The sequence below is a fragment of the Chelonia mydas genome, chromosome 14 (assembly GCF_015237465.2).
Source record: "Chelonia mydas isolate rCheMyd1 chromosome 14, rCheMyd1.pri.v2, whole genome shotgun sequence".
Taxonomy (NCBI): Eukaryota; Metazoa; Chordata; order Testudines; family Cheloniidae; genus Chelonia; species Chelonia mydas.
In genome coordinates this window covers 33,402,469-33,415,770 of record NC_051254.2, presented here as the reverse complement: position 1 = coordinate 33,415,770, position 13,302 = coordinate 33,402,469, and the positions used below count along the sequence as shown (strand labels likewise).

General features: G+C 45.6%; 1 protein-coding gene across 1 annotated transcript; it reads right to left on the bottom strand.

The window, feature by feature from the left end:
• LOC102945460 (L-amino-acid oxidase) lies at positions 1-10,985 on the bottom strand (the record flags this gene model as incomplete). Its single annotated transcript, XM_037914446.1, has 7 exons — positions 10,973-10,985; positions 9,679-9,902; positions 7,912-8,024; positions 6,478-6,679; positions 2,784-2,837; positions 1,485-1,618; positions 1-802 (listed from the first exon to the last, which is right to left on the bottom strand). Coding segments are annotated over exons 1-7 (1,542 nt in total), but the record flags the coding sequence as incomplete, so codon positions are not given.
• Positions 10,986-13,302: the final 2,317 nt, after the last annotated feature.

The following is a 13,302-nucleotide window of genomic DNA, read 5'->3' as shown; positions in this document are numbered from 1 at the left end:
TTTCTTCAGCTCTTGCTGCTGCTGCCTGGGTGATGCATTGATAGCGCCATGGATGTTCCTGGCCGCTCTCACCGCAGATTTCATAGCAGTTTCGATCCAGGCGTGAGGCTGGGCTGTGAGTTCTCCTGCAAAATGGACCCTCCCTTCATTCTGAAACAGAGCCTTGGAGTAGTCGACAAACTGATACGGGGTGAATGAAACAAAGGATCCCATGGAATATCTGTCCAGGCCCCATTTCTTGATCATGTGCTTATCGCAGACACTCTGGATATAATTCTTGGGCACCTGGTGGATTTCTGCCAGGTCCCCCAGCACCACATCAACACACTTTTCATCACTGAGAGGACTGAAGAATTCAGCATCATCGCCCCAGGTGTAGGAAGCCAGGATCACGCCCAGGCCACTGGGGAAATTGTGGCTGGGGTAGTAGACCAATCTGGAGGGGCGATCCGTGACTGACCTCCCGCCTTGGATTCCCTCCTTCTCCCAAAACCTTTCAGTACAGACCAAAACAATCTTAGTGGCTTCTGAGTAGTGAATGGAGCGCAGGGCATGGGCCTTGTTAGTCGAAAGAGGTGGTGAAAATTTAATAAGCCGTGTGGCTTTTGCCGTGGTGGTGACAAGAACATAGTCGGACGTCACAGCCAAGGGGACCAATGCATCTGGCCCCTGGTAAAACACTTTCACTTGGTCATCCTCATTTACTATCTTCACTACCGTGGAGTGAAATAGAACGCTCCTGTGAATATACTGGTAGAAAGTATCAGGAAGCTTATCAAATCCCCCAGTGATCTCATCATAACTGAAAGAAAGGGGGAGAAAAGAGGATGATAAGGCAACAACGTCATTGGACAACAGTTATCTGAGAGAATGTCACAAGAACAACAAGGAGAGCTGTAAGGAGCTGCATAGTTGAAGATAGAACCTAGCCCACACTGAGTGCCAACTCCAACTTCTTTTATTATAGTAGAGTGCCAGGTCTGCTGCTGTTAAGGTTAAGATCAACTATCTGTTTAAAGCTTGACTCTGCTAAATGCTCTAAAATCTGCATGATTACTCAGATTCCCTTGGAATTAGTTCTGCCTCATGGGAGTGCTGGGGAGCATTAATGATACTACTTTAGTGTCATTTGACCTAGGCGGTTCTGAGATACAGCAGAGTGATGCCCCAGTATGCCCATAACACATACACTCTGGACTTAATTACTGAATTCCATAGGATCTGACCCAGTTAGAAGCTATGGACACTGTGAAAGTGACCCTGGTTTTTAATGGCTAGTGAACTATAGTAATGAACACTTACCCTTTATGACAAGTCAGACCATCAGTGTCTACTTCAAAGAAGGCAACCAGCTGCATTGATAAGATGAGGTTGATGGACAGTTAAATGTATTGAAAGATGGATGGATTGCCAGACAGATCCTACCAGAGCTACATGTCCCTTCCACATACAAAGCAACTGAATAAAGATTCCTTTTTCCTTACCCCTTCTCAGAGAATGTAACATGTTCCATGAAAGAGTGAAGAAATGACATCTGGAATTCACTATCTTCATTCAGCAAGTCACCGATCATGTTGATGGCTCCTCTACTTAAATTTCCTTCTTTAATCAAAAACTCCTGCGTGGGGAAGAGTGGAGAGGGCATATTATATCCCCATAGAGAAGAGATATTTCATTTCAGTTGAACATAGGAATTTTTCAATATCCATAAGGGATGGGCAGAAGTCAAACCCATCCACTATCCTACTTGATGATTTGTCTGCTTCCTCATAAACAATCACTGAAGTAAGGCTGATGCTCACTTTCAAGACACAATCCCTCACCCAGTTTTGATTCACTGGGTGCAATCCTGACCCCCCCAGTAAAGTCAATGGGAGCTTTGCCATTGATTTCAATGGGGCCAGGATTTTACTCCTAGTGTCCATACCAAGATTTCACTGTCTTTGATTAAAGATTCATGATCCAGTCCACACCTCCTGCGGGGTAAAAAGTAATTGTGGGTGGGTATACGGAGACAGGTTCTCTCACTGAAATAATTTTGGATGGGGATACATAGGTGGATGTCACATAGAGTGCTGGGGTGGGAAGAAGAGATGCCAAATCAGTCACACCAGAGTGGAGGAGGGTGCTACACAAACACTAGGCAGATGGGAGCACAGAGACTGCTCACTTTCTGCAGACTGGTGTTTTGGATAGGGAGAGACAGAGAAGATCCATGGCCTTGCCCTCCCCCTGCCACTAAGGGGAATCCAGAGGACCACCGAGGGAAGAAGGCTGTGCTCCGTGAAGACTCATGAGGCAAATGTGTTGCCTCCGCCCAACCAGTAGCTTTCAGAGGATTCGGATGCATTGTCTCCTACCATGGACTTTGTGCACATGGCAAGAACTATCCCACAAGGAGTTACATTGGCAATGTGAGGAAAGTATGTCTACACTACCCGCCGGATCGGTGAGTAGTGATCCATCTATCGGCGGTCAATTTATCGCATCTAGTATAGATGCGACAAAATCGATCCCCGATCGCTCTGCCGTCGACTCTGGTACTCCACCACTGCGAGAGGCGGAAGCAGAGTTGACGGGGGAGTGGCAGCAGTCAACCCCGCGCCATGAGGACGTGAGGTAAGTCGATCTAGGATATGTCGACTTCAGCTAGGCTATTCTCGTAGCTGAAGTTGCATATCTTAGTTCAATCCCTCTCCCCCCTCCCACCCCCACTGTAGACCAGGGCTTAGAAAATCAGGCACCTTTAGATTTAAAGATACTGGAATGCTAACTTCAATTACCTTGGTGGAAAAGGAGTCATATTTCTCTTTCAGAACACTGCAGTCTGTGGTCACCTGGGTAGCAACGAAGAAAAAAGTTGTTTGTTTCATGTTCACAGTTCCACCTTTAAAGGTTTGTTATTTTCCCTATTTGTGATCATGTACTTATATATGGTATCCTATTACATATGCACAAGGGGGCAGGACATGAAATGACTGCTCAGGTGAAAGAGCTGTTAAGAATATCTTTTAAATGGAGATACAAGGGACAGCTTTTGTTTTCCACTCCTGCAGTTCTCCAAATGACTGAACTGCTTTCACCCAAGCTTTCTAAACAATACAAACAAATAGACTAAAGGTAAAATGTTCAAATGTGGCTAAGTGAATCTGGGATCTAGCTCCCACCTTAGAAGTGACTTAGGTACTTTAGGGGGCGCATTTTCAAAGGTATTTAGGCATCTAAACATGCAGATAGCACTGGGATTTTCAAAAGCACCAAAGTGCCTAAACCCCATTGAAATCCATGGGAGTATGGCACCTAAGTCTTTGGAAATACCACTAGCGGCTAGATTCACAAAAGAACTTATGCTCAGCAACGCAATGCCTAACTTCTAGATGCCTGGAAAATCAGTGGGATTCACAAAGGCTGAATTTGGCATTCAGGGTTATGTCTATACTGGAAAAAAACCAACAACCCCAAAACCCACACCTCCAAGTCTCAGAGCCCAGTCATGACTTGGGAATGCAGGGCTGAGGCCACAGGGATAAAAATAGCAGTGTAGATGTTCCCTCTGGAGTCCTGGCTCTGAAACCCGGTGAGGGGAGAGAGTTTCGGAGCATGTGCTCCAGCCCAAGCAAGAATGTGTACACCAATATTATTAGGCTTGCAGCCCAAGCCCCCTGCTCCTGGGCTTTGACACTTGGCACCATGGGTTTTTCTTTGCAGTGCAGACTTACCCTCAGGCTCCCTGCACAATGAGTGGAGGTAGACAGGCCTTTAAGAATTAGATCCACAAAAGCCAGCACACAGACTAAATTAGTCAATGGGAGATGTCAAGGAGAGGGGTGTATCCTGTGGAGGAAAAAATCTAGCAGGCCTAAACTTATAGGCCTAAAACTTCGGTCAAGCTAACTGTGTATATAGAGCATAAGAAGAGGATGAGGAAAATTCCATTGTGGGGCAGTTACAACAGCACATCTTAAGAAATGTAACCATAACAGCTAGAAATTAGGAAAGACCGTTAACCGCAAAAGAACAGATTTGTCAATAACAGGAAAAGCTTGTTTTGCTATATTCCAAATAAGCAAAGCTGCAGTTAAAACTTGCACTATATGCCAAATATGGGAAAATGCCGTTAAAGGAAATTTGCTTAACAAATTGTGGTTTTCAGCTATATAAGCTCCTGTATTTTCTGTATACGACAGGAACAGCTACTTAGAGCTGTTACCCCCTGCGCTTGTAATCAATAAAGGAGCCTCAGGCTTGTTCTGATCCAAACACAACCCGTGGTTAATTTTCCACCACAATCCTAAATCCCACCCCTCTCAGGAAGTTCAGCACCTGCGTCTGCTTGGGATTCTCAGCTGCGAGCCCTCTCCTGGAATCGGTCACCTCAGGTGTCTGTTGCAAGCAGTAGCAGCAGCAGCCGCTTTCTAGCTTTTGGTGGCAGTAATTAGAGTGAGTCGGGGGGGTGGGCGAGAGCTGCCCCCCGCCCATGTCCCTTCCCCTGGGGCCCCCTGCCCAGTGCAGGTGGAGGGTCCATGCCGCGGCTCCCCACAGCTGCCCAGCCACTCAGCTCTTACCATGGACAGGCTGAGGCTTCAAGGCCCCATCCTTCGGCCAGGGGCGGGGCCTTGAGCAGACGGAGCAGGGCACGGTGGGGCCACAGAGGGGGCAGGGCCCTTGGCCCCCCATTTTTGGGAAGGCTCCACCACTGCTGGTATGTGGGAGACCACCAGTTCAAGTCCCCTCTCTACCTGCTGAGGGGGAGGGATTTGAACAGGAGTCTCCCCACCTCTTACATAAATGCCGTAACTGCTGGGCTAGTCCCAATCTCTCTTGCTGAAGCTGTTCCATTTTGGATGAACAAATAGTCACTGGAGCAGAGGAACTGGATCCAGGGTGTCCCAGGTGAGTGTCTTAACCACTGGATTACACAGTCATGCTCACTTGCTCCCTACTTTGTCTCTTTTTAAAAAAAATCTAGCCCCAGGTGCCTCTGCATCCATGAGCATAGGTGCTGAGTTTTATTTTTCTCCAGGGATGCTCAACCCTGGCTCTGTCCTGAGGTCCCTTCCCCACTCCGCCCCCTCCCCCAAGGCCCTGCCCTTGCTCCAACTCTTCCTGTCTCCACTCCAACTCCAACCCTGAGACTTCCACCCACCCACTGCTTGCTGCTCTCTGCCCTCCCCCAAGTGCCTCCGCCAGCACCAAACAGCTGATGGGTGGCACCCACAAAGAGCTGTGGCTGATCATAGAATCATAGAATCTCAGGATTGGAAGGGACCTCAGGAGGTCATCTAGTCCAACTCCCTGCTCAAAGCAGGACCAATCCCCAATTTTTGCCCAATATCCCTAAATGGCCCTCTCAAGGATTGAACTCACAACCCTGGGTTTAGCAGGCCAATGCTCAAACCACTGAGCTATCCCCCCCACATGGGTGCTGAGCACCCACTATTTTTTTTTCTGTGGGTGCTTGAGCCCCTGAGCACCCCCGAGTCGGTGCCTATGTCTGTGAGCACCGAAACACCTTTGAAAATCTGGCCTTTAAGAGCCTAAATCTCATGAGTTCAGCTGTAACACTGCACTTCTGTGTGTGTGTGTGTGTGTGTGTAATAGACAAAAAAATCTAGCAAAACTCCAAAGTGAGAAGCTACCGCTTATTCAAATTACTATATCTTGAACACTGCTTAACCTCAAGTTTTCAACAACAACAAATGTCTCCTAGGGGCCAGCGCTATATGGGAGTAAATTTGGGCTTAATTTGGAAATATACGTACCAAGTTAATATAGATTTACTATCCTAGCTAATATGTGTCGGAGAATCATGTCGCTCTGAGGTTTGCTTTCCTAAACATTTACTAAGGATACATACCGAGCACCCTTTGAAACCAGCGGAACTTGAGGGTGCTCAGCACCTCCCAGATGTGCTTAGCACCTTGCAGAATCAGCTTCCCAGGATATGTCCTCACTGGAGAGCTAACTCAGTTGACCAGTCTCTGGGTTAGCCTACCACGGGTGTGAGCAGCCACACTGCAAAGCCAAACCCAAAGTACTGTGTCCTTAATGGCATTGCATGCTCCCACGGATTTCTCTAGGACTTCTGGAGCCGGGTTCCATGGTTCTGTGTGATGCAGTAAACTGAGCTGCTTTATGAGATTTTCCCTTGTTTGTCCTTCTTGGCACATTGGGGGGGAGGGGGCAGAGGGGATTGTGGGATGGCACTGGACAAATATCATCACTTGAGTGGTTTTTAGCTCGTATTTTCACTGCCAAGTGGGCAGGATAATAGTTCAAGTGAAAGCAGAGCCCAGGCTATAATACATACTGCCAGTCATGCCAGCTAGCCTGGGTTGAAAGGACCACTAAACTTGAATGAGAAAGCTGTGTGTGTGTGGATATGAAGGGGGCTTAGGACCAACAAGTAAAAGTCCAGGCTAACTCTTTAATGAAGAGAAACCCACCGTGCATGAGTCCTTTCCACAACACACATACCTTATCCAGTGTCTGACGATAAAGCTCACTAGCTGATTTTCCTCTCTCTGTAGGGTGCAAGGGGTATTGCAAGATATCAGGGTTTCTTTTTACCTCTCCAGCTCTTGCCCTAATGTTGTTAACTAAATACCAAGCGTTGTCATCAGTATTATAGAATGGGTTCAGTTTAAGTTTAAATTTGGTAACAAATTCACGCACAACCCTAAAGAGAAAGGAAAGGGGTGGGGGGAAACAGAGAAAAATGTCAAAACTGAAAAAAATTGAATTCACAAAACAATTCACTTTTGGAAAAAAGGCAAAAAACCCAAAACTGTTTGCCTGAGAAAGTTTCAGAGTAGCAGCCGTGTTAGTCTGTATACACAAAAAGAAAAGGAGTACTTGTAGCACCTTAGAGACTAATAAATTTATTTGAGTATAAGCTTTCGTGGGCTGCAGCCCACTTCATTGGATGCATGCAGTGGAAAATACAGTAGGATGATTTTATATACACAGAGAACATGAAACAATGGGTGTTACCATACACACTATAACGAGAGTGATCAGTTAAGGTGGTAATAGCTCACCTTAGCTGATCACTCTCGTTATAGTGTATATGGTAACACCCATTGTTTCATGTTCTCTGTGTATATAAAATCGTCCTACTGTATTTTCCATGAATTAAGTGTATATATATAAAATACTCTCCGAAAATAAGTTAATAATTTAATGCAAGTTGATAACAATTAAGATTGTATATATAATTCTCACAGAAAATTTATATAAATATACTAAATATTTCCCATCATATTGTTTAAATATGACTAGTACTATAGTAAATGAAACAATGAAATCGCACTGCTGTGGCTCTTTTGGGTAATGTTGAACGCTAGTTTGGCTTCTGAACCACTGAGGTCTGAGTATCACTGTCATAAAGGGTCCACATCTCTTGTATCTTTCTGGGGTGGGACCTCTGTAACCAGTCCATAGGTGGTATCTAACAGCTGTGTACTCCAAGAGCACACCAGGAAGCAAACTGTGACTCTAATTTCCGGTTACCCCTTTGCCTAAGGGGGAATTAATCTCTGGTTTACCCTTTGCTTCAGAGGGAATTTATCTGGGCCAATCCTAGGCACTGCCCCACGAGGCTGGTTTGGTTGCACTGGCTGGCAGAGTAGAGACCCATAGCTCCAGTCCACTCCCTGCTTCTCCTCACCCATTTGCAGCCCACCTGTTCTGGAAGAGTAACAGCGCCTCAGAGATGTCTCTCTCCCCTGCACACAAACTGACAATGTGAAGCAATGCACATGGTCCACACAAGGCAGGAAGGGGGCACCTTAAGCTCATCAGATACAAGTCCTTCATTATTTTTTTCTAGGAATTATCATAAAAATCTTAAAACTGAGGCTTTTCCTTTTATGAACAATATTGGTGGCTGAGAAGGGGTAAATGTATTACCTGTGGTGTCTGGGCAAACGCATGGGTCCGAGGTCCACATACCAGCCTTTGTCCTTATCATGATAGGTCATGATGCGTCCTCCCACACGATCACTGGCTTCCAGAATCAGAACCTAAAAACAAAACACAGGCCATGGTTTTCTATCACTTCTATCACTTGCCGGTTTCTAATGGCTAGATTCACAAAGGGACTTAGGTGCATAAATCCCAAATGTAGATGCCACTGGCATTCACAACCCCCCCCCCCCCCCCCACCTCCCCCTTCTCAGCTCATCTGCCACGGAATCTTGCAAGCATCTAAACTCACTCAGTGCCTACATTTTCACTGCAAAAGTTCCCTAAGTACCTAAGATTCTACTCTGGGGATGAGTAGGAATGCAAAACTTAAAGGGGGAGATGTGATGGAATGCTGCCTCCCTCTAGGTGTCTGAACACCTGTGCCACAGAGCCATCTATGAACTGAGGGAAGATAGGTGTACTTCTAGACAGCTCATCAGCAGGGCCCAACCCAATCACCGAGCTCAGAGAGAGGGACACCAACATCAGACTGTCCCATTGCCCAGTAGTCAGGGCATGCTTCTGATAGGTGGCAGCAGGGCCGGCGTTACATATGGGCGATGCAGGCTACCTCCCAGGGTGCCGTGGTCGGGGGGGCATCATGGTCAAGAGGCACGCAGCGGGGTGGCCCTGGGTTATGAAGCCACAGAAAGGAGCTTGGGGCAACCTGGGGCAGGAGGCAGCAGGACCTGGGGGCAATAGAGGGGGATGGGGAGGCAGCAGGAGCCAGGGGCGATGAATGGAGAGCCCAGGGAGGCAGCTGAAGCCAGGGGTACCAAAATACAGGTTAGCCCAGGTTGCCCTTTTCCCGAAAGCCAGCCCTGTGTGGCAAATCCCTGTTCAAATCTCCTCTCCCAACCAGGCACAGGGGAGAATTGAATCAGAGTTTCCCAGCTCCTGGATGAGTACCCTAATCACTGGGCTGGAAGTGATGAGGGAAGTCTTCCTCTTCCTCCCATCTCTGGCTCTTTTGTGTGAACTCATCTGTGGAGCCTGAGCTCTGAGCATGCTTACCGGATCGGATCCCTGGGGGAGGAATGATGACCTTCCCCCAGTTCATGTATCCCACTGGGACAAGGGGTCCAGGTGCCTAGAGGTAGGCTGCAGTGTGCATGCTCATAGACAAAAACATAGGAGCCCCAAAACTTAGGCATTAAGTGAGTTTAGGCATCTAGAAGATTCAGGGACAACTGAGCAGGAGTTTTGCGAATCTCACTGGGGCCTGATTCTGGGATTTAGGCACCTAAAGTTGTAGTTAGGCTCCCAAATCCTTTTGTGAATCCAGCCCCTTAACTTTAACTCAATGAACTTTTTTCAGAGTAGCAGCCGTGTTAATCTGTATTCGCAAAAAGAAAAGGAGGACTTGTGGCACCTTAGAGACTAACCAATTTATTTGAGCATAAGCTTTCGTGAGCTACAGCTCACTTCATCGGATGCATTCCGATGAAGTGAGCTGTAGCTCACGAAAGCTTATGCTCAAATAAATTGGTTAGTCTCTAAGGTGCCACAAGTCCTCCTTTTCTTTTTTCAATGAACTTTGAGTCTGGAAAAGAGAGTAATATACTGCTTGTGTGCACAGAGCACCCAACTCAATGAAATTCACCTTGTTTTGTTCTTCAGCATTGTTTATTCTATCAAAACAATCAGACCATTTCAGAGAAGCACTGATTGCCTGGCCTGTCTCTGGCTCCTCTCAGTCATTATAATTACCTGGCAACCAGCATCTTGCAGCAGTTTGGCAGCAGTGAGTCCACTTATTCCTGCCCCTACGATCACCACCTTCTTTGAATGACACCCTTTTTCCAAACCACTTTTGGCAATATCCACCAGTTCTTCATAGTCGGGGTCAGTAAAGCATTTTTCCCACTCCTTCAGTTTTCTAGGGATACTCTCCAAGCTTGGTGCTACCACAAGGAGTAAGAACTGAAGAAGTACTAGAGACAGATATACAAAGAAAACAGATGACGCAAATGAAGAAGGAAACTCATTCATGGAGCTCAGTAACATCACTGATGCGATACCCCAGGTCTAGGAAGAGGTTAATAACCTCAGATTCTGGAGTTTAGCTATATTAGCAGAGAGGGAATGTACTACTACAGAAGAAGTCAGTTGTGGGATAACATTATCTATCTTTTTACAATATTTTTCCCCAATCCAGAAATAAAGTGAGCCAGAACTAACAAGCGATATGTTCCTTGAAAATATTTCAAAAAAGTATACAATTTTCTTTTAAAGTCTCATGGAAATGTTGTGGGTTTTTGTTTTGTTTTTTTTTTTGACAAATTTTTTTTCAAGCTGTTTCCAAAGTGTTTCAGTTTCTGAAGGAAAAACCAATCAACAATATTGAATTTTTCCTTATGAATGATTTGTTCAATATACATTTTTGTTAATAATCAATTCAATTTTGTGCCCATTTTTTTCAAACTGTACATTTTAACAGCTTTAACATTAACTTAGTTTTCCAGAAATGCACCCCTCAATGGTGACTCAAAGGAGCTCTTACTAAGAACACTTAGCAAGAGTTTTGCAGGATCAGGACCTTGGTTTTGACTAAATGTATTTAAAACCTACAGGGCTTTCTTATTCCTTATTATAGGACTGATTTACAACATTGTTGTCCGTTGATATGTTGAAAATACATTTCAACTGAGTCCAAGAACCATGTTCAAGCCTTGGTCAGAGCAGGACTATTATACCCATAATAAAATTGGTCTTTCTGTGTAACTTTGAAGCACAGTGCAACCAAAAATACACCATTGGTGCTGTTTTCCCCAACTGTACATTGCAACACTTAACAAGTAGTAAAGGTTTCTGGGAGAAAATCAACTGAAAGAGACAGAGAGAGAGAGAAAAAAAACAGAAATACAATAGTGAGAAAGAGAGAGGAAAAAGTTATGAAACAAGAAACTAGTTAAATATTAAGCAATTGCAAAGTAAGATGTGCCCAAAAAGGCAAAACACCCCATTCCTCCACAAAAGTTTCAAAAGAAGAAATTTCACTCACAGAACCTGTCCATGTTCCAAGTGGCAGCTCAAGTCATCAAGTCAGTCATGTCTTTTTGTACACCAAACTAGGCTGGTTGATAAATATCCTAGGGCAACCGGCTAGCTCTGTGTCAAGTGAAACTGGGAGAACTGGCTGTCACAAGGAATCACAGGACCACATCCTAGGAGCTGATCAGCACTGCCTCTGGCTTACTCTGGGTAAGTCAGTGTTTTCCAGGCATGTGGGACTCAGAAACAAAGGAGGGGTGGGTGACGGGAGGCTCTGCTCTTTCAATCTTATGCCAGGCATGCTTAGACCTCAAATTGAGCCGGGGAAGGCTATGAAAGTTAAAGATTGTTCAAAAATTGTATTTGTTAAATACACTGAGTGCAACGGTTAGGGAAGGGGCCTTAAAGGCATTGGTTCTCCTGACAAATTAGTACATTCTTAATACTCTGCAAATGTCTATATTTTCTTACATATTTTTGCATGTAATATGCCAAGACTGGCACAGGGATGGGTGGGATGTAGGTAGGAGTTGTTGGCCACTAGTTTAGTTTCACTGCAGAACTCAAAATATGCCCTGTAGATTCATCGTCTTGATGGATTGCTGTATTGATTCATTTCTTGGACCACAGCGGTCAATAAGGGTTAGGACTACTGAGCATCTACAGCATCATGAAGATTATTACCGGCATAATCAGAATGAGACATTCAAGGAGCACATGAGAAACAACTGCAATTTATCACAAGTCTCTTTATTAACAAAACCACTACACAGATAATTCCACAAATACTGAAATACAACAGCAGATAGAGAGATAGAGCTAGGTGTTTAGCCCTACGACTGGTGTGATCGGGTGCTTGGATGGACCACACTGAAAATGCCTCACTGAGGGCAGACTGGAAGAAACAAGGAAGACAACCTCCCAGAACTGGTGCTTTATGCTATAATTAGATTTACCAAACCAAAAGTTCTCCTGTAACACCACACTGGTTAACAAGAAGCAAAACACAGTCCCCTTTAAGCATTCCAGCCTTTGGTTCCCATCCAGACAAATTGGTCTAATACGGACAGAGGTTCCTGAAAACCCATTTCACCATATCTGAGGTTCTACCAATCCCAGAGGATCAGAGACTTACTCCCAGGTCTATATAGTGTGACAAAGTTCCTCCTCTGCCTTGTGGGTCCTGCGCTTATTGGCAGATTTGCTCGCCTCAGAGGTTCATGGCAGCCCTCAGTTTGGCCACTTTTGCTAGTGGCTCAAACCTGCCACTCACTAAGCTAATCTTGTCACTGGCCAGCATGGGGAAAAGGAAGGAGAACAATCCCCGCAGTCTCTGCTGATGCACCTAGTGGGTCGGGGGACAGGCCAGGGACCTTCCCCTCTGGTGGGACCTACAGTCCAGACCAACTCCTTTTATATCCAATGGGGGGGGGGGGAAACCCAGGTCCACCCTCTACTCCAGGTTCCAGCCCAGGGCCCTGTGGATCACCGCTGTCTACTGTGTTTCTTGTAACAGCTGTGTGACAACTACAACTCTTTGGGCTACTTCCCCATGGCCTCCTCCCAACACCTTCTTTATCCTCACCACAGGACCTTCCTACTGATGCCAGATAGCATTTGTACTCTTCAGACCTCCAGCAGCATGACCTCTCACTCTCAGGTCCTTGCACACCCCTCACTGACTGAAGTGAGGTCCTTTTTAAACCAGGTGCCCTGATTAGCCTGTCTGTCTTAATTGATTCTAGCAGCTTCTTAATTGGCTCCAGGTGTCCTAATTAGCCTGCCTGCCTTAATTGGCAGAACTCCAGAAAGTTCCTGATTGTTCTGGAACTGCCCCTGTTACCTTACCCAGGGAAAAGGGACCTGATTAATCTGGGGCTAATATATCTGCCTTCTATCACTATCCTGTAGCCATCTGGCCCGACCCTGTCACCATATATATATTTATATCACACTGTTAGTGTCAGCCAATCCTTAGTAAACTAGCTAAAGATTTATTAATAAAAGAAAAGAAGAGATTTACTGAACGGTTAAAGAATCATTTACATACAAGTGACAGTCAGCGTTCATAGATCAGGATCATAGCAGTGATGGAATAGACTGCCGGCTTGCAAAAGTCTCTCTGGTGACAGAAGATTGGAAGGTCCTCAGTTCACAGTTCAAAATACTCCTTTTAGCTGTAAATCCACTGTCCGGAGAATTGGACCAGGAATTAGGCATGGAGATGTCTCTGGTGTCTTTTATATCCTCTGCCACATGCATGGAAAGTTACTGTCCCAAACGTAGCCCGTAGCCCCTGTGTATGGAAAGTTACTGACCCAAGATAGAGTCCAGGGTCAC